Consider the following 17,866-nt stretch of genomic DNA (forward strand, 5'->3'; position numbering starts at 1 on the left):
ACTCCCATCTTTTCATGTACTCTGTGTGTGTGTGTGTGTGTGTGTGTGTGTGTGTGTGTGTCTGTGTGTGTACACACCTGCTACTGTATTTTCCACTCTGATGAAGTGGGTTCTAGCCCACGAAAGCTTATGCTCAAATAAATTTGTTAGTCTCTAAGGTGCCACAAGGACTCCACGCTGTTTTTGCTGATACTGATTAACATGGCTACCACTCTGAAACCTGTCTTTAGATATGGATCCCTGGCTTGGACTTTTCATATGAGTTTGGCTCCTGAGACCCCACGTATAATGTGTATATATAGAAATAAAATCTGCATAACTTGCCCAACAGGGTTCTTCCTGCTTTCAAAGTGCCGTGTAACCAGCGATACCATGTCTTTACAGATCTCCGATATCTACATCAGTGGGGAGTCAGGAGACATGTCCGCTAAGGAGAAGCTGCTTCTGTGGACGCAGAAGGTGACTGCGGGTTACGTGGGAGTGAAGTGCACCAACTTCTCTTCGTGCTGGAGCGACGGGAAGATGTTCAATGCTCTCATTCACAGATACAGGTACACAGAGAGGAGTGTGGCTTGGCTATGGGGGAGGTTAAGGCTCCCTGTTCTCTCTTTGCATTTAACAGTCTGCACCTTGAAATCCTAGTTCTGCCCAACATAGAATAATGGAGGAGGGGCGCTCTGCTCCGGCAGCAGAAAAGGTTGAGCACACGCACAATTGCAAGGAGTGTTGGCCTTTTAGCAAGGGGGGAGAAAAGCTTTAAAACCAGATTATGGAGGTGCTGCTGTGCTGTTAATGTTGTCAGTTCCCACTCTGCTCTCAGTGACTAATAATACTTAGCACTTCAGTGGCACCTTCCATCTGAGCATCTCCAGGCTCTCTTGAAGCCGCAATTAAGCCTCTCACAAAGCTCCTTGTGAGCAGCTAGGCAAGTGGTATTATCTCTCCCTCCCGGCTGCACAGTGAGTTGGTGGCAGCGCTGGGATTAGAACTCAGCAGGGCTGACTCCTGGCTTTGACCACTAGACCACGCTGTTGAGGGTGAAGGAGATGAGCAAAAATTGTCAGTAGGGTCAAAGCATCATAAAATGTCTCCAGACAACATCAGTCACCTGGGTTACCCTTTGTCAGGCAGTGACTGACTGACCATGGGCAACCCCCAAATGGAAAGGAGTGGGGTCATGAGCACTTTGCAGAAGGAATTGGAAATCTTATGCCAAAATGCCCCCCTTGAAGATGGAAAAGGGGTGGGGGGATAACTGTGGGGTTAGGAGTCCTAAGCAGTGTGTACCCCCAGCACTCAGCTGGATGTAGCAGATTCAAAGAACTAGCCAGGAGGTCTCTGGTTTTCTTGCCGTGAACGTGAAGATCTTCTGGTCCTAATCCTCATTTGCACTTTATGTCCTATTGCAAAATTGCATACCCAGTTGCATTAACAGTGCTTGCTCCTGGCACCTTGGGGGAATCACTGGCGACCACCTTTGTAGTGTTAGGAGCCTCCCTCCTCCTCCTTGGTCCCCATGTACCTGTGTATCATGTGTGGTTAGCGGTGTCTGGCCGTGAACACACGGTGCGGTACCAGAAGCAGAGTGTCACCTTGGCTAGGTGTGAAGATGGCTGTCTCTGAGCTGTTGGGTGTGTCTTACAGGCCGGATATGGTGGACATGGAGCGGGTGCAGATACAGAGTAACCGGGAGAATCTGGAACAGGCCTTTGAGGTTGCAGAGAGGCTTGGAGTTACCCGGTTGCTGGATGCCGAAGGTGAGACGATGGTGATTGACCCAGCTGGGTAGAAGATTACCTCTCCCCCTCTTACCCCTCTGACTTGGGTTTCTTTGTCCCCTTGCCCCAGATGTGGATGTCCCATCTCCAGATGAGAAGTCTGTGATAACTTATGTGTCTTCAATCTACGATGCCTTTCCCAAGGTCCCCGAGGGAGGAGACGGGATCAGTGCGATAGTAAGAACTGCTGCTTTTTACATCTTCTGACCCTCAATTCTATGGAAGGCTGGTCTGTAAGCACCGGGTGTCATGACTGGGGGTGGCGTGAGTTGTCTTCCTTATCTCCAGACACAACAGATGGTATCTCCAAAAAAAGAAAAGAAAAAAGCAGTGGAGGTTTGTGCTGCTTAGCAGGCATTGAGGGTCCACCCAGCACAGAGACTGGAATCAGGAGAGAGAAGTGGGGATTGGAGCTCATGTCAGCTTGCCACAGCTGGAGCAGCGTGGGGCAATTTACAGCTTCCCTAGTAAGGTGGGGCTGCCCTTTAATTCTCCTGTGCAAGTCCCTTGGTTCTCGTGGGTGCGTGTGACCAGCCTGAGACTGTGCACTGAATTCTCCGCTCTGGGCAGCGGCGTAACATGGCTCTGTGGTGCCCTGGAGATAGCAGCTTATAGCAAGGTCCTGCTTTCCCTTCAGTGCCGGTGAAACTGCAAACAAGAGGGGGAGGTGCTTTCAGCTTGAGTTGTGCTGCAGATGTCGCCAGTCTGAGTCGCGGTGATGCATGTTCTGTTTGTTCTCTCCCCTGCTTTGGCTGGCAACGTATTGGGGCCCAGCTACAATATTTTGCCTATTGCTTTGTGGAGCTGCTTTCCAATATTAGCACTTCAAATGGCTCCCCCTTTTCCTCCCAGGAGGTGGATTCAAGGTGGCTAGAGTACCAGAACCGCGTGGACTCCCTCATCCCCTGGATCAAACAGCACACGATACTCATGTCAGATACATCCTTCCCCCAGAACCCTGTTGAGCTAAAGGTAAGGGTTTCCTTGGAGTGTCTGGTGCCAGTTGTTGGCTTCGGGCTTAACTGGTGGTAGCACAAGATGGTGCCTTGGGCTGTGTGCTGATACAGCTGTCTCCCATTACAGGCACTTTATAATCAGTACATACACTTCAAAGAAACAGAAATCCCAACAAAAGAACAAGAAAAAGGGAGGATAGAGGAGTTGTATAAACTACTAGAGGTAAGAGACTTCTCAGCTGCGTGACTGGTCGCTGGGAACATTTTGTTTGTCAAGATTTACTGTACGTTCAATTTGGATTTGTTTTGAAACAGAGAAACAGAAATAACCCTGAGGGTATATTATAACGCAAGCAGCATTGCTGAGCCAACCCTACTGAGGCATAGGTTCTCCTGCTGCTCCAATCACTGTGGTATCCAAGCGCCTTCCAGCAGTGTGTTAGCCCCTTGGCTGCGTGGTTCAGAGAGGGTGGTCTGAGGACAGAGGCAGCCGCTCTCAAGGCGGTGTAGAGGGAGCTACCTTCAGGTTAGGGGTATGCAGAGCTATAGCCAAGAAGACTGGTGCCCTCCTCTCCCAATAGATGTGAATGGAATAGGTCACTCAGATGCTGTCAATGGTGTAATAGAGCAGGGTAAGAGAAGCTGTTCTGCTACTGTGTTTCCAGGTATGGATTGAATTCGGCCGCATCAAGCTGCCCCAGGGTTACCACCCCAATGACGTGGAGGAGGAATGGGGCAAGCTGATCATAGAGATGCTGGAGCGCGAGAAGTCGTTGCGGCCAGCAGTGGAGAGGTTGGTACTGAACTGTGGGAAGGTAGAGCTTACTGGATCCCTGTTGAGAATTCTCTCTTCTGCCACCGCTATGGTGGCTGACAGTGTCCCGGAGAGGCTCGTGTCTCTGATTTTATTTCTTTTGTCGCAGGCTGGAATTGCTGCTACAAATCGCTAACAAAATTCAGAATGGTGCTCTGAGCTGTGAAGAAAAACTCACTCTGGCAAGGAACACGCTGCAAGCCGTGAGTGTTGGTGTTAGTCTCCCAGGATCACTGCCTCGTGTCCATTGTCCTCTTTCCTTTCCTCGAACCCACCTCACTGCCTCTATAGCCTGGCAGAGCTGCCTTTCTGCTTAGACCTCAGCACCTCGCCCTTGGGATGATGTTGAGCTTATTCTGAAGAAGGCGTGGGGTTTGTGGTGGAACAGGAGCTCCCAGTGCTGTGCTGTAGCTAAGAAGGTGAAGGCGATCGTTGGATGTATTAGCAGGGGAACATCAAGTAGGAGTATGGAGGTGGTGTTACTTTTGTATATGGCATCGGTGAGACCCTTACTAGCCATTGTGTCCAATCAGGTGCCCATGCTTCCAAAAGGATGCTGAAAAATTGGAAAGGGTTCAGCATAGAGCTACAAGAATGACTCAGTCTGGAAAACCTGCCTTATAATGAGTCTTAAGAGGTTCAATCTATTCTGTTGATCCAAGAGAAGGTTCTGAGGTGATTTGATATGGTACATCTGCAGTGCAATCAGAAGTGTGAGATATCCAAGCTGGCTTTGGTCTCGCTAGCTTGAATAACAATAGCAGTTAAACTGTGGCAGCGGAGGTTAGCCGCTGGAGTTCGCATGCAGGGGTCTGGATTGGTCGTATAGCCTGTTCTGCTGCAGTCTCGCTGCTGTTGTCATTTGAGCTGGTTCAGACCTAGCTTGGGTTTGCCTCCGCATGCTGCAGTCACAATCCGATTGCACTGTAGACCTACCTAAAGCGTATAGGTACCTATGTGGGAAATTATTTCTGATCATTGACGGCCCTTTAAGCTAGCAGGGAAAGACGTAACCAGAGCCAGTGGTTGAAGCTAGACATATTCAGACTGGAAGCAAGGTGCCAGTTTTAAAGTGAGGGTAACTAAATATTTGAAGAACTTGCCTAGGGGTGGGTGGATTCTCCATCACTTGGAGTCTTTATAGCGAGACTGGATGTCTTCCTAAAAGACATCGCGCTGGCTCGAACAGAAGTTATGGGCTTGATGCACAAGCCAGTAGGTGAGGTTCTTTGGCTTGTGTTACGCGGGAGGTCAGGCGAGATGATCATCAATGGTCCCTTCTGGCCGTAACGTCTATGAATCCTTTGGAGGCTGAACCAGAACACAGCCCTCTTGCCTTGCGTGTCCCTTACAGTACAGTGGGGATGACACGTCCCCCTGGTAACTCTGAGCTCTCACTTCAGGATGCCGCTCACCTGGAGTCTGGCCAGCCAGTGCAGTACGAGTCCGATGTGGTCACGTACCTGCAGGAGTGCGAGGGGCTCATCCGGCAGCTGCAGGTGGATGTGCAGATCCTCCGAGATGAGAATTACTACCAGCTGGAGGAGCTGGCCTTCAGGTGAGGGGCCGTGTGTATGAGAAAGCAACGCTGACTGGGGGATAGGCCCCGAGACACATGAATACGCTGCATTAAGCAGCACGGTAGGCGAGTCCTGGTGGAAGTGGCTCTGCCCCAGCTGAGTGTGAGGTGGGACTTCTTCCATTTGGGTTATGGAAGAAGATAGACAAACCCCTGATAAGCAGGATCGTTGTGGAGAAGAGGTGTCGTTCCATATATCCGCTGGAGTCCAGACATCCGTAACTCGGCTCCTGTCTTCCCTCCCCCGCTCTGCTCCAGGATCGTCCGGCTGCAAGATGAGCTGGTTACGCTGAGGCTGGAATGCACTAACCTGTACCGGAAGGGTCACTTCTCCACCTTGGAGCTGGTACAGCCGTCCACCCTGACCACTACACACTTGAAGGCAGAGCCCTTGACAAAGGGCACGCACACCTCCTCTACCTCCTGGTTCCGGAAGCCCATGACCCGGGCGGAGCTTGTGGCTATCTCCTCTTCTGAAGATGAAGGCAACCTCCGATTTGTGTATGAGCTGCTGTCTTGGGTGGAAGAGATGCAGGTGGGTGCATGCCCTGGGCTTTACCCAGCTCTACAGGCTGACTCAGCTGCATGTATTGGCACTAAAAAAAGTCAGAAAACTGAATAATGTGAGGGGGTTTCTGTCTTTTTTTTCTTTAAACCACAAACGTTGTGGTGGTGCAGCTGGTCCCTGGTGCACAGGGAATGCCATTGGTCACCAGATACTCTTGTTTCTGAGAAGTCCCTCTTGTCCTGAGCTGGGTTTGGTTTCCTATATGGTGCTCCTGCTGTTTGCAGGGAATAGTGGAAGGTTGTCTCTAATTCAGCCTGACAAGCTCCTCCTGTTTGACATGAGCACAGGGCTCGAGCCAGCTGCCCCTGAAGTCAGTGTGAGTTTGGACATTGACCTGAGCGCTCTTAGGGTCAGTCTCTTAAGGAGCACACTGCAGCGGGGCTGGGCTTTGCATCTCTTGCTTCAATAGTGAGCTAGGAGGTAACGTCACCTCCAGGCCCCTGTGCTTTTGAGCATGCTCTTTGGGATGGCGAACATTGACAGGGCCTATTGGTGGCTGTTTCAGATGAAGCTGGAGCGGGCGGAGTGGGGCAGTGATTTGCCGAGTGTGGAATCTCAGCTGGAGACGCAGCGGCACGTCCACTCCAGCGTGGAGGATCTGGGCGCCAGCGTGAAGGAGGCCAGGATGTACGAGGTGAGGGCACACGGACTTGATAGCATGCCTGAGGGCACTAGAGTTTGCCAGGGCTCGGCGGGGTGATGAGGAGGGGCAGGACATCAGATCCTGTGAGTGTTTGGTGGCTTTGGAGGGTGAATACACTTGAGGCTGCTGCAGTGAGGCACCTTTGAAGGTATACGGTGCAGCCGTGTCTCCCAGCACTCTGAACTATCAAGACTTACTAAAGGTGGGAGTAGAGAGGTTATGTTACCTCTGTATTTGGCACCGGTGTGACTGCGGCTGGAATAGCATGTCCAGTTCTGATGGCCACAAGTCAAGGGGTGTTGATAAATTTGAGAAGGGTCAGAGAAGAGCCCCGAGAATGAGTAAAGGATTAGAAAACCTGCCTTCTAGTGATAGGCTCAAAGAGCTCAAGCTATTAAGCTTGATAAAGAGGGGTCACTTGAATAGAGTCCATAACTAGCTACATGGGGAGCAAACATTTAATAATGGGCTCTTCAGTGGAGCTGAGAAAGGACTAACACGATCCAATGACTGGAAACTGAAGCTAGACAAATTCAGACTGGAAATAGTGTAGTTTTAACAGTGTGAGTAATTAACACTGGAATAATTTACCAAGGGTTGTGGTGAATTCCACATCTCTGACAATTGTTAAATCAAGGCTGGATGTGTCTCTAAAAGCTCTGCTCTAGGAATTCCTTTGGGGAAGTTCTGTGACCTGTGCTGTACAGGAGGTCAGACTAGATGATCCCAATGGTTCCCTCTGCCCTTAGAATCTGTGACTCTGAGGTGTGTCCCATTGAACCAGGATTTTAATGTATCACCATTAGCTTATTCTGCAGGCAAAGCTCAAACCGAAGAGGCTTAAATGCTCTCCAGATTTGATCCCCATTGATTTGTTGTCTTAAGCCCAATTTCTTGTAAATCGTTCTTTTTATTTTCTCTTGGAGCCCAATTCCTTCACTGAGGGTGGAAGGTTCTTTCTCCCCACAGCCTGATTTCCCTCTCCTCTCCCCCCGGTCCAGAGAAGAGCCCACTTGCCACAGCTAGTGTTCCTGCTTCTGGTTCTTACTGCTCATGGAAAACTCAGGGGAAGTGGCTGATATGGGGTGTGTGATGCTCTGAAATTGAAGCTATATACTGGCAACATCAACCATTTTTCCTTCTTAGGGTAAAATGTCTCAGAATTTCCGCACTAGCTACACAGAAACGCTCGGCAAGCTGGAGACACAGTACTGCAAGCTGATGGTGAGTAGGCATTACCCATGACTCCAGCGTGCTCTGCTGCCTGAGAGTCCCACCCCTCCACCCAGCACCATATTCCCCTGACACAGAATACAGGGTCCATACTCTGCTGGTGGTGAGGCTGGGGAGAGGGAACAGTAGCAATCATTGAGAGCGGAGAGAAGAGCAGACACGTTAGTGTCTTCCTCAGAATTCAGAGGAAACCTGTTTATGGCAAACCAGGTTATTTTGGCAAGGTTGGCCTGTGTTTTATGGAGGCCATGGCTTTACTCAGGTGGTAACCAGGGCCGGCTTTAAGGCGATTCACCCGAATCGGGCCCCACACCCCTAAGAGGGCCCCGCAACGTCCCTAAGGACCCTCCGCCGATGTGCCACTGAAGGCACCGGCAGCCAATAGAGCTGCTGCTGAAGTCCCGCCGCTGTCTTCGGCGGCAGCTCTTTCGAATTGGGCCCCGCAGTGCCTAAAGCCGGCCCTGCCGGTAACCCTGAGTGTACAAGGCAAAGGGTCTGAATTTCCTAAGCCGTTCTCATTATCTTTATCCGCTTGACTTACGTGCCATGAGAAATGTTTCCCAGTTTGGAGCACCTCATCACAGCTGGAGTTATCCTCTCAGGGGGTGGGTGGTTTTCACTTACACGCTTTTCAGACCGCTTCGTAGTACTGTAACTATACGTCCTCAGCCCCCTTCAGGGGCACTGGAAGAGAGAAGAGTCTGGGAAGCATCCATTTGTGGCTCACGAGAGGGGTGGGTTATTTCACTGTATGCAGGAAACATCGAGCTTCCGACTGCGGCATCTCCAGAGCCTGTACGGGTTTGTGTCCCGCGCCACTGCTGAGTTAATCTGGCTCAATGAAAAGGAGGAAGAGGAGCTGGCGTATGACTGGAGTGACAACAACCCCAATATTGCAGCCAAAAGGAATTACTTCTCGGTGAGTAAAGTGCCGGCACAGGGCACCCATCTGAACAGGGCTGCCTAGTTACAAGCTCCACTGATTAGACTGGTATTGCTTTTAAATTGCTGTGAAACCTCCAGCTGGCTTAAAAGCTCTCAAATTAAGGCTTCCCAGGCTTCTGAGCGCCTACAGCTCAGCCTGCAGCGCTTGCCGCAGTCGTGATCGCCACTGGTGAACTATGGCTTGAGTAGAATGCAAAGGGAAAAGCTAAATCTGTTCAGCAGGTTTTCCAGTTTTGTGAGCGTGTAATCAATATACCGTGGGGCAGGGTTAAGGCTGGAGTCGAACACTTGGCTGAGAATTCCCTCAGTTCCTAGTATCTAGGCTTTGAATGATAACCTGCTGAATACTGTTTTATTTATATCTGTATCCATTCAAAATTAAGGACGTTCCAAGGCAGAAATTCTCAGTTAAGGTTAAGGAGACTGCCCTTCAAGACAATTTTCAGAGTAGCAGCTGTGTTAGTCTGTATCCGCCAAAAGAACAGAAGTACTTGTTGCACCTTGGAGACTAACAAATTTATTTGAGCATAAGCTTTCGTGGGCTATAGCCCACTTCATCAGATGCATGGAGTGGAAAGTACAGTAGCAAGAACTGTCAGTTGCTAGAAATGGGCCATTTTCATTACCACTACAAACAGTTCTTTTTCTCTCCTGCTGATAAAAGCTCACCTTAACTGATCACTCTCCTTATAGTGTGTATGATAACACCCATTGTTGTGTGTGTGTGTCTCTTCCTACTGTATTTTCCACTACATGCATCCGAAGAAGTTGGCTGTAGCCCACGAAAGCTTATGCTCAAATAAATTTGTTAGTCTCCAAGGTGCCACAAATACTCCTGTTCTCTTCAAGACAATATTAATAAGGTGTTCTTATTCAACACCTACATGCGGAACTGAAGAAATGCTCCGTGCCGTTTCCAACACCAGCTTTAACCCTGTCCCAAATCCCTGCTCCTCTTCAGCCTGGCCTGGATACGTAATGACTCAAGTACAGCTACCACAGAAATGTACGATTGATTTTGATTGGAGTCTTTACTTGCATCTGCTACTCAGGAGCTGACAATGGAACTGGAAGAGAAACAGGATGTGTTCCGGTCTCTACAAGATACAGCGGAGCTGCTGTCATTGGAGAATCACCCGGCCAAACAGACTGTAGAGGTAACTGATCAGTTCAAGGGCTTATACGCTGGGGGGTTTCACGCCAAGCCGTATGAATTGAACTCAGCTAGCCCCTTGAAGAAATATCATTGGGAGACATGCTTAGACGCGCCACACCTCCACCTCCACCCTAAACTGCTCTTACCAACTCCAAGTCATCATAAAACAGCTTTATTGATAAGGGTGCCTCTTGTGAGGACAAGGACGACACTTCTACACAGTACCCTTCCCAAGATAATAAAGATAAATGTTTGTGTGTACAGGGCCCAGGCCCAAGGTCCTGTGGTAAGATAAGAGAGCCAGTGGCCCTGAGCTCACTTTGAATTATTCATGGTTACGAGACTGATGGAGCAAACATTCTGTGGAGCAAAGGGTTATTAGGGCAGGGTTTTCTACTGACAAGCCCCGCCACCAATTCCAGGGGATGGAGGGCAACTACCTTGGAAGTGCCACTTAAAGTGCCTCCTTTTTTAAATTTATTTCCTTTGGTCTCTATTCCAGGGCGCTTCCCATGACATCTCATTACAGCCAAATCCTTCCTCCTTATGTGAACATTGTAAGCTAGTTGAGTGAATGGGCTGAACACTGACTCAAACCCCTCGTTGACCAATGCCCCTGGTTCCTTCGTTGATGTAACTCGTGGTTTTCTTTGTATATATGTATTGTCCAGGCATATAGCGCAGCTGTGCAGTCCCAGTGGCAATGGATCAAACAGCTCTGCCTATGTGTAGACCAGCATGTGAAGGAGAATGCTGCTTACTTCCAGGTATAGTAGGGAGGGACAGTCCTGCATTTCTGTCCCTGGTCTATGGTTCAGAGACCCAAACCTGCTTGTGCACCGTGGTTATGGTATAGCATCAACTGACCCACAACGCGCTTATCCTTTTGCAGGGCAGTATAGGCTTTATCCTGAACACAGCTTTAAATGAAGGACTTCTGAGTTTTTTCTCATTTGTTTCTTTCCCTTTTGCCGGCTCCCCTGTGCGCTTTATCTGGTGGGATGTGATTTCTCGTGATAGCCCAGGCCATGCCTGTGGTGGTGCTTACAGCTCCAGCAGCTCAAATATGGAGAGAAATGAGGAAGAAGCTTGTCTAATGAGGTTTTTGGTGGGTCCCTTTCAGTGTTGCCTGTGGCAATGAATAGCCTGTGGCGTGTTGTGTTGCACAGCTTTCTGTAATGCTTTTTGGCTTTGCAGTTCTTCAGCGACGCCCGGGAGTCGGAAACGTACCTGCGGAATCTCCAGGACTCTATCAAACGGAAATATTCTTGTGACCAGAACACCAGCCTGACCCGCCTGGAAGATCTGCTGCAGGATTCCATGGTGGGTGTTCTGTATAAGCCCCAACATCATGGGCTCTCGGTGCAATGCACAGTCAATCCTGTGGAGCGGCACTGCCTGCTGGCTTTTGCGTCACAAGGGAAAATGGGTATATTTGTTTATTCCTACAACAGCACAGTTAAGTTGAATGTTCTTTGCCGATCCTGTCTCAAGCTCCTCTTTGCATTTTGATTGTGTGTGTCGGCGTGCAGGCTGTGTGACCTTTACTGTGTCACTTTCTGTTGATGTAATGTTGTCTATACTAATCTGATTTTAATTTAATAGCTATAATGGAAGATCAGTGACTGCAGTAAAGGACTCTTACAGAGCACAAGGCTCTCTCTGAATCCTTGCACCCTTGCTGAAGGGAAGAGGAGCCGGCAGTGCAAAAAGGCTGGCTAGAGACCTTGTAAAATGAAGTCCAGAGTTGATTCTTCACCATCACTATCTATCACACTATCTTTCTGTGCGTAGAAATACGGTGATGGGTGAGTTCTGTTGTCCAAGATGGTTACTCTGATCTGGTCAACTGGAGGCTGCAGCCAATAGGTTGTTTAGCTGGTGCAGGGAAGGATGGCGGGAAATGCCCACTCTTAATCCAGATTTAATCTGTTTGCCAGGTCTACAAGGTGGCTAATGATAAAATGGAAGCAGGGAGCGTATGGATAATTGTGTATGTCTATATTCAGTAGTCAAGACAGCAGTAGCAGGCTGAACTTTGGCAGATGAGTCTTTGTCACATGACCTGATGCGACAGGAATAATATAGAGCAGTCCAAACAATAAGAGAACTTTATAACCACACAGGGCAAATTGGCATAATAAGAAACAAGGAGTGAAGCGTCAACCAGCTACTGATTTGGCATATCTAATGAGTGCGGGTTTACCTAAGTATTTAACTGCTAATCCTCTGATAAAGGTTAGTGGCCAGATGCTAATCAAAGCCTTTTAAATGTTAATATTTAAAACATTTGTTCAGTACTTCAGATTGGACTGATTAAGTACTAACCTATTAGTGGAGGTTAACAAACTCAGATGCATGAAATCCCATTGTCATATGCAATCTCTTTCTTATGGACTTCTTTTGGTCCCAGAGGTTCTGCAGCAAAAACGTGGGTGCTGGTATTGGGCAGTCATGCAGGGTAAATCCTCTGGACTCGTTATCTTCTCTTCTCAAGGGTCCTAGTGGCGCACTCCCTCCTCCCAGTGTCAGGTCGTCAGGCTCTTTGTAACCCAGCTGCACTAGCGGCAGGTTCTTAGAGTATAGCCACAAGTACTCGGATTCTGGCATGATAGTGGTTCACTCCTTGTTTTGAAAAGTAGCCGACATCTCAGGAATGGTGAAGTCCAGCTATCTCCCGGACATATGCTATTATTCTTTGGTAACTAATGAGTTAAAGTTGTATTTCTTCCAATCATGCTCCCTGGGACAGGCACAGGTAGTTTATTTAAGCACTTCTTCTTTTTTTTTTTTTTTTTAACTATTAAATAACAGACCATTCACCTTTCCTAGTGCACTAATTGACCCTTTAATGGGCTCAGAGTGGAAAGCAGGAGTGTTAAAGTTCTCTGTTGGATGTTTTTTGTTTTTTAACTTCATAAGTCAAAGTGGGCTGGACCATGATAAGTTGTTCAGGCTGTGATTTATGTTATGATACCCTCACTTCTACACTGGCATGGCTGTAGATTGTTTTGAGGATGCTCTGAAAATGGAGAACCACTGCGATCTCAGAGCATCAGACCAGCAGTGACTGATAGAAACCAATTATGCAATATCATTTACTCCAGCTGGCAAATTGCTATCAAAATATCTAATAACTCTGATCGCTTCGCCACTAACCATAGTGGAAAGAAGTCTCTTAGGTGAAGATCTGTTTCTGAGCCATTTCTCTGGGATGTTTTATCTTCTTAACTCTTTGCACCTACATCCTGAGTGTTGTTTTTAAACATGCCTTCATTCCTTGCTTTAGAACAGTAAGGAACGCCGCAGGGTTCTGCAGCCTTCCCAAAGCAGCAAAAAAGAAATTCTTCCCCAGTGAGGGCGTGTCCTGCTGGTCACTGTTTTATACACACTGCAATTTAAATTTTTTAGAAGACTGTTATTTTCTTGTCTCTAGCAGCAAAAGAAATTAATGCTTGCATGCAGCTGGGTGGGGGTGGGGGGAAGCAAGTGAGTTGTCTGGAATGGCACAAAAATGAAAGGAAAGGTTCCAGCCCTGATTTGGGGTGTGTTCCCCCACAGCTGGGGTGAGAGGGACTCTCTTGGCATATCCATTCAGCCCTTGAGAGCCCAGCCCAGCTCTGGAAGACCCTGACCTTTCAGGGGGAAAGAGGGTTGTTGCAACAACTTTAAGGCCTGGTCTACCCTGGGGAGGGGGAGGGGGGATCGAGCTAAGATACGCAACTTCAGCTACGAGAATAGTATAGCTGAAGTCGACGTATCTTAGATCGACTTAGAATCACTTACTTCACGTCCTCACGGCGTGGGATCGACGGCCGCGGCTCCCCTGTCAACTTTGCTTCCGCCTCTCGCTGAGCTGGAGTTCAGCAGTCGACAGGAGAGCAATCGGGGATCGATTCATCGCGTCTACACTACACGCGATAAATCGATCCCCGATAGATGGATCGCTACCCGCTGATCCGGCGGGTAGTGTAGACGTACTCTAAGGGATTTGGTGGTTCTCTTTTGCCACCTGCACTAGTAGCGCTTTTTTTTCATTCTCCCCAGGATGAAAAGGAGCAGCTTATTCAGTCGAAGAGCTCCGTCGCCAGCTTGGTTGGGCGGTCCAAAACCATCGTTCAGCTAAAGCCAAGGAATCCGGACCATGTCCTGAAGAGCACCATCTCAGTCAAGGCTGTTTGTGACTATCGCCAGATCGAGGTGAGCTGACGGCAAGGAGCCTACGAGCTCCGGAGCGAAGGGAGGAGAAGAATCTAGGCTTGTGCAGAGGGTTGTGGGAATAGTGGGGAAGCAGAAAACAGAGAAACTTGGACCACTTCTGTGGTACTTGACGGTAAGAAACAACAGCAAGGTAGGGAGGGGATATATAAGGAGGCGGATGGAGCAATTGCCTCTTCTGAAATAGCTTCTCCAATGGTCCTGATTTTTCTCTGAGCAGTAGCAAAGGTTCCATTCCCATAGGAGGGTGGAATTGATACCTTCTAGCCAAAGACTTGTCCAGGTAGCATCCTAGCATCACTGAATTTCTCCTCCCTTCCTCTCCAGACAGCTCTCTGAGGTGATTCGCAAATTACTTCACTTTTGCTCGATTTTAAAGTGAGTTGGCTGAAAGCCTCCTTCCCTTTCTGGGAGACTCCAGTAGGGCTACCTGAGGAATCTGGCCACAACAGAAGGCATTGGTGGGTCAGGTGTTTGATGGCAATCTTATTTGTGTTGCCTACGTAGATCACTATCTGTAAGAATGATGAGTGTGTGCTGGAAGATAATTCCCAGAGGACCAAATGGAAGGTGATCAGTCCGACCGGCAATGAGGCCATGGTACCATCTGTGTGCTTCCTGATCCCCCCTCCTAACAAAGAGGCAATTGACATTGCCAACAGGTAAGTAAGCACTGCAATTCATGGCTTGCTGCTCAGGTGGGTTGGAATTCCAAAGCTAGAATGACCAAGAGATGTCTCTAGCTGTTCGTTATGTTCTGCGTTATTTATACTGAGACCATCCAGATCTGTTTTGCTTGGGGAAGAGTTTAATCCCTCATCCTTGCTGGGTGTTGGGGCTTCATGTTGTTAATATTAATTGCAACAGGTGGCTAGCTCGTTGATGTGGTGGGGCTCAGTTACAGGTGATGGGGAGGGTGCAGGGGATTGGTGGTGGTGGTATGGAGCCTTCTGGTCATGAGCTGAAATCCAGACTTTGTCTGATGGCTGTTGGGTTTGCTGTTTCAGTTCCCAGTGGACCAACGTCACAGAACCTGTTACAGTGATCAACTCCCTTGTGATAGTATCAGCAGAGAGACCAAGGGTGTCTTGTCTAGACTGTCTAGCTTTTTGCACTAGTGCAAGTCTCTGGTGTTAGACGTGCCTGCACCACTATAAATCATGACTTATGCTGCTTATCTTGGCTTCAAACGATCAAACTCATGGTGCAGCATTTCCTCATTAGGGGTTTGCACCAGTGCTGTCCACGCCAGTGCAAATAACCCAGGGTGGACAAGGTCTAAGTGGGTCTGGAAACTGAACTACCCTCTGGTGTCTAGGTAAGGGTGAGGCATGTGGGCAAGGTGGTTCCCTTGCCCTGCTTGTTGTGTGGCTAATGGTGTTTTTTAGTGCGTCCAGCCTGGTAACTTCACAAACAATGCAATTAATGGGAATGGGAAAGAACCTGAACGCCCGTTCTGGCTGCACAAATGTCCAGCCTAGAGAGGGGCCAGGGGCCTCCTGGGTGTGGCTGGCCTGCCTGGCAGAGGGGGCGGCTCTTGCAGTGCTCCTGCTGCTAACTCCACAGGGATATTTGATGTAATATTTCTGGATGGTTGGCGATGGCAGCACGCAGGAGGGGGGGTTCCCCACTGGGGATCTAATGCATGTGAATGAAAGAGAGATACGGCTCCCATCTGATTCTGATCAGGGCATTCTGCAAGCCTTACCATTGGCTCTACTTGGTTAGGCTTGACCATGGGTTGTTATCTTAATGCACTAAAAGTTAAAGGCTGGATTTGAATAAGCACATGCCTGGCTCCATGCTGTAACTGAGAATGCTGGGGGACCTGGGCAGTGATGGAACTGCTGTCCTGTCGTAGGGTCGAACAGCTGTACCAGAAGGTGATGGCCCTCTGGCACCAGCTCCACGTGAACACGAAGAGCCTGATCTCCTGGAACTATCTGCGGAAGGACATTGCCCTGGTGCAAGGCTGGAATATGGAGAAGGTACCGTACAGAACATCCCAACAAATCCACATGTCCGGGTCACTGCAGCGTAGGCGGGTCTTCTCCAGCAATGTAAAAGCTAACTTGCTTTGGCATTAAGCGTAGTCCCAGGTGCCTGGTTGGAGTTGGAAATGATGCCAAGGCTTCCTTGCCTGGGTAGGGAATACAAGGAAAATGGTAAGAGATGATTCAAGGGTGAAGGGTTAGGGCAACTGAGGGATCAGCCCGAGGAGCACAGTGTGAGACAGTCTGAGCTCTGGGGGGGTCAGAGCAAAGAAAGAGAAGTGCAATGACCCTAGCATCAGTTGTTTGCTCCTAAGCCATAATCAGCTCAGGTGTCATAGGATTGACGCGTCTTTTTACTTAGGAGTGAACAGAGGTGGAGGTGAGAGGAATGAGGAAGGGGAGGAAAGATCCAGGGAAGGCAAATGCCTCATAATGTCTTTCCTCTTTCCTTGAAAGCATAGGAGAGCTCTGTTCTGGCAATAAAGATTATTGTAGTGGGGGGAGCGAGATAAAAACGCAAGACAATGGCTGGCCTCTAAAGGTAGTGCTGTATCATAGCGTGACCACAAGAGCTGTCCTGTCCGAGAAGGGGAGACTCACTAGAATCTGCCTCCTGGCAGTGGTTGTCACCCTTGAAAAGATGGGTGTCTTGCTAGGAAAAGAGCGTGTGAATTAATGCTTACGGCTGGATGTGAGAAATGAGAGACGCAGCTGGGTAATTCGCAGTAACTGGGAGCTTGGTCAGGGCAGTTTGGTGCATGGTTCCTTATCGTTAGTCTTTGGTTTTCCACAGCTAAGATCTCTGGCCCAAGGAGAGTGCCAGCAAGCCATGAAGAGCCTCCAGGCGCACTGTGAGGACTTCCTGCAGGACAGCCGGGACTCGGAGCTCTTCTCTGGGGCCGATCGGCTGCGCTTGGAGGAAGAAGTGAAGTCCAGCAAGGAGCACTTCCAACAGCTGCTGGAGTCCATGGAGAATGGTGAGCTGGGAGGGTTAATAGACTAACGTGGAGCTCTGGGGGCTGATAGAGATGAGGGATCTACAGGTGCTCTTAATTTTTAGACTAGCTTGTGAGTGTTAGCTTTGCAAATGGCTGTTCTCTTCCCTGCTGTTCATTTGAACGTGCGGCCTTTGTTGGGGAGAAATAGTGCTGGCAAATGGCACCAATTAGGTCTGGGTAGCGGGGTCCTTGCTTTGCTGCCAGTGGTTAAACGTTAGGTCCTCACAGCTCTTGACAAATTTGGTTTCCATCTGAGTAGAGAGCTCTGTGTTCACTTCTCTCTGGGCAGAAGAGTGCAGCCACTTGGGTCTATGGTTCCTAATAGAGACTGATCCTAGATGGGGTGGGTTTTTTTGTATGTTTGTGACTTAACAGAGGACAAAGATGAGACCCTTGCCAGGACATATCTCTCTGAGCTAAAGAACATCCGTCTGCGCCTGGAGGAGTGTGAACAGAGACTAGTGAGGCGAATCCAGGCCCCAAGCAGCACCAGAACAGACGGTGATACTATCCAGGAAAACACCTTGCGCATTGCAGAGCAGGAGGTCAGTACTTCCTGCAGGTTTGAGGGAACCCACTGTTGGTCTTAAGAGAGCTGCTTCACAGGGCATTGATACCCTGGCATAAATTTTATATAGGGAACTCACCTGCTTCACATAGCAATCCTATAGAGGTAACGTTTTACTCTTGGGTCAGAAAGACAATGAAGGTATCTTTGTTCTCTTGCCTCGCCGCCTTTTTGCATTTTTCACCTTCGCCCACCCCATGATGTCTCCTCGCTTCAGATCCCCAAGGGGAAAATGTCTATTGTCATATAGCCTGGGCCTATCCCTCAATCCATTGAGCGGCCACTTGAGGAAAAATATAAACCCACGGGAAGAAATCTGCAAAGATCTCTTTCCTTTTTATGTGCTGAGACTGCCTTTTTCACAGGCTGGCTGGGCAAACGTCCATTGCATAAAGTATTCCTTCTTTAAATCTGGA

General features: G+C 48.9%; 1 protein-coding gene across 22 annotated transcripts in view; it reads left to right on the plus strand.

The window, feature by feature from the left end:
• Positions 1–17,866, plus strand: part of MACF1 (microtubule actin crosslinking factor 1) — a 251,868-nt gene that overhangs the window by 107,383 nt on the left and 126,619 nt on the right. For all 22 annotated transcript variants that reach the window (XM_034753976.1, XM_034753977.1, XM_034753961.1 and 19 more), the window contains 20 exons: positions 385–551; positions 1,645–1,757; positions 1,849–1,955; positions 2,631–2,750; positions 2,862–2,957; positions 3,400–3,527; positions 3,658–3,751; positions 4,952–5,106; positions 5,386–5,662; positions 6,201–6,329; positions 7,485–7,562; positions 8,329–8,490; positions 9,569–9,673; positions 10,344–10,439; positions 10,870–10,995; positions 13,720–13,872; positions 14,398–14,552; positions 15,752–15,878; positions 16,678–16,861; positions 17,258–17,427. In XM_034753976.1, the coding sequence (XP_034609867.1) occupies positions 385–551; positions 1,645–1,757; positions 1,849–1,955; positions 2,631–2,750; positions 2,862–2,957; positions 3,400–3,527; positions 3,658–3,751; positions 4,952–5,106; positions 5,386–5,662; positions 6,201–6,329; positions 7,485–7,562; positions 8,329–8,490; positions 9,569–9,673; positions 10,344–10,439; positions 10,870–10,995; positions 13,720–13,872; positions 14,398–14,552; positions 15,752–15,878; positions 16,678–16,861; positions 17,258–17,427 (2,742 nt within the window). The remainder of the gene's footprint in view (positions 1–384; positions 552–1,644; positions 1,758–1,848; positions 1,956–2,630; positions 2,751–2,861; positions 2,958–3,399; positions 3,528–3,657; positions 3,752–4,951; positions 5,107–5,385; positions 5,663–6,200; positions 6,330–7,484; positions 7,563–8,328; positions 8,491–9,568; positions 9,674–10,343; positions 10,440–10,869; positions 10,996–13,719; positions 13,873–14,397; positions 14,553–15,751; positions 15,879–16,677; positions 16,862–17,257; positions 17,428–17,866) is intronic.

Source organism: Trachemys scripta, chromosome 20 (assembly GCF_013100865.1).
Source record: "Trachemys scripta elegans isolate TJP31775 chromosome 20, CAS_Tse_1.0, whole genome shotgun sequence".
NCBI lineage: Eukaryota > Metazoa > Chordata > Testudines > Emydidae > Trachemys > Trachemys scripta.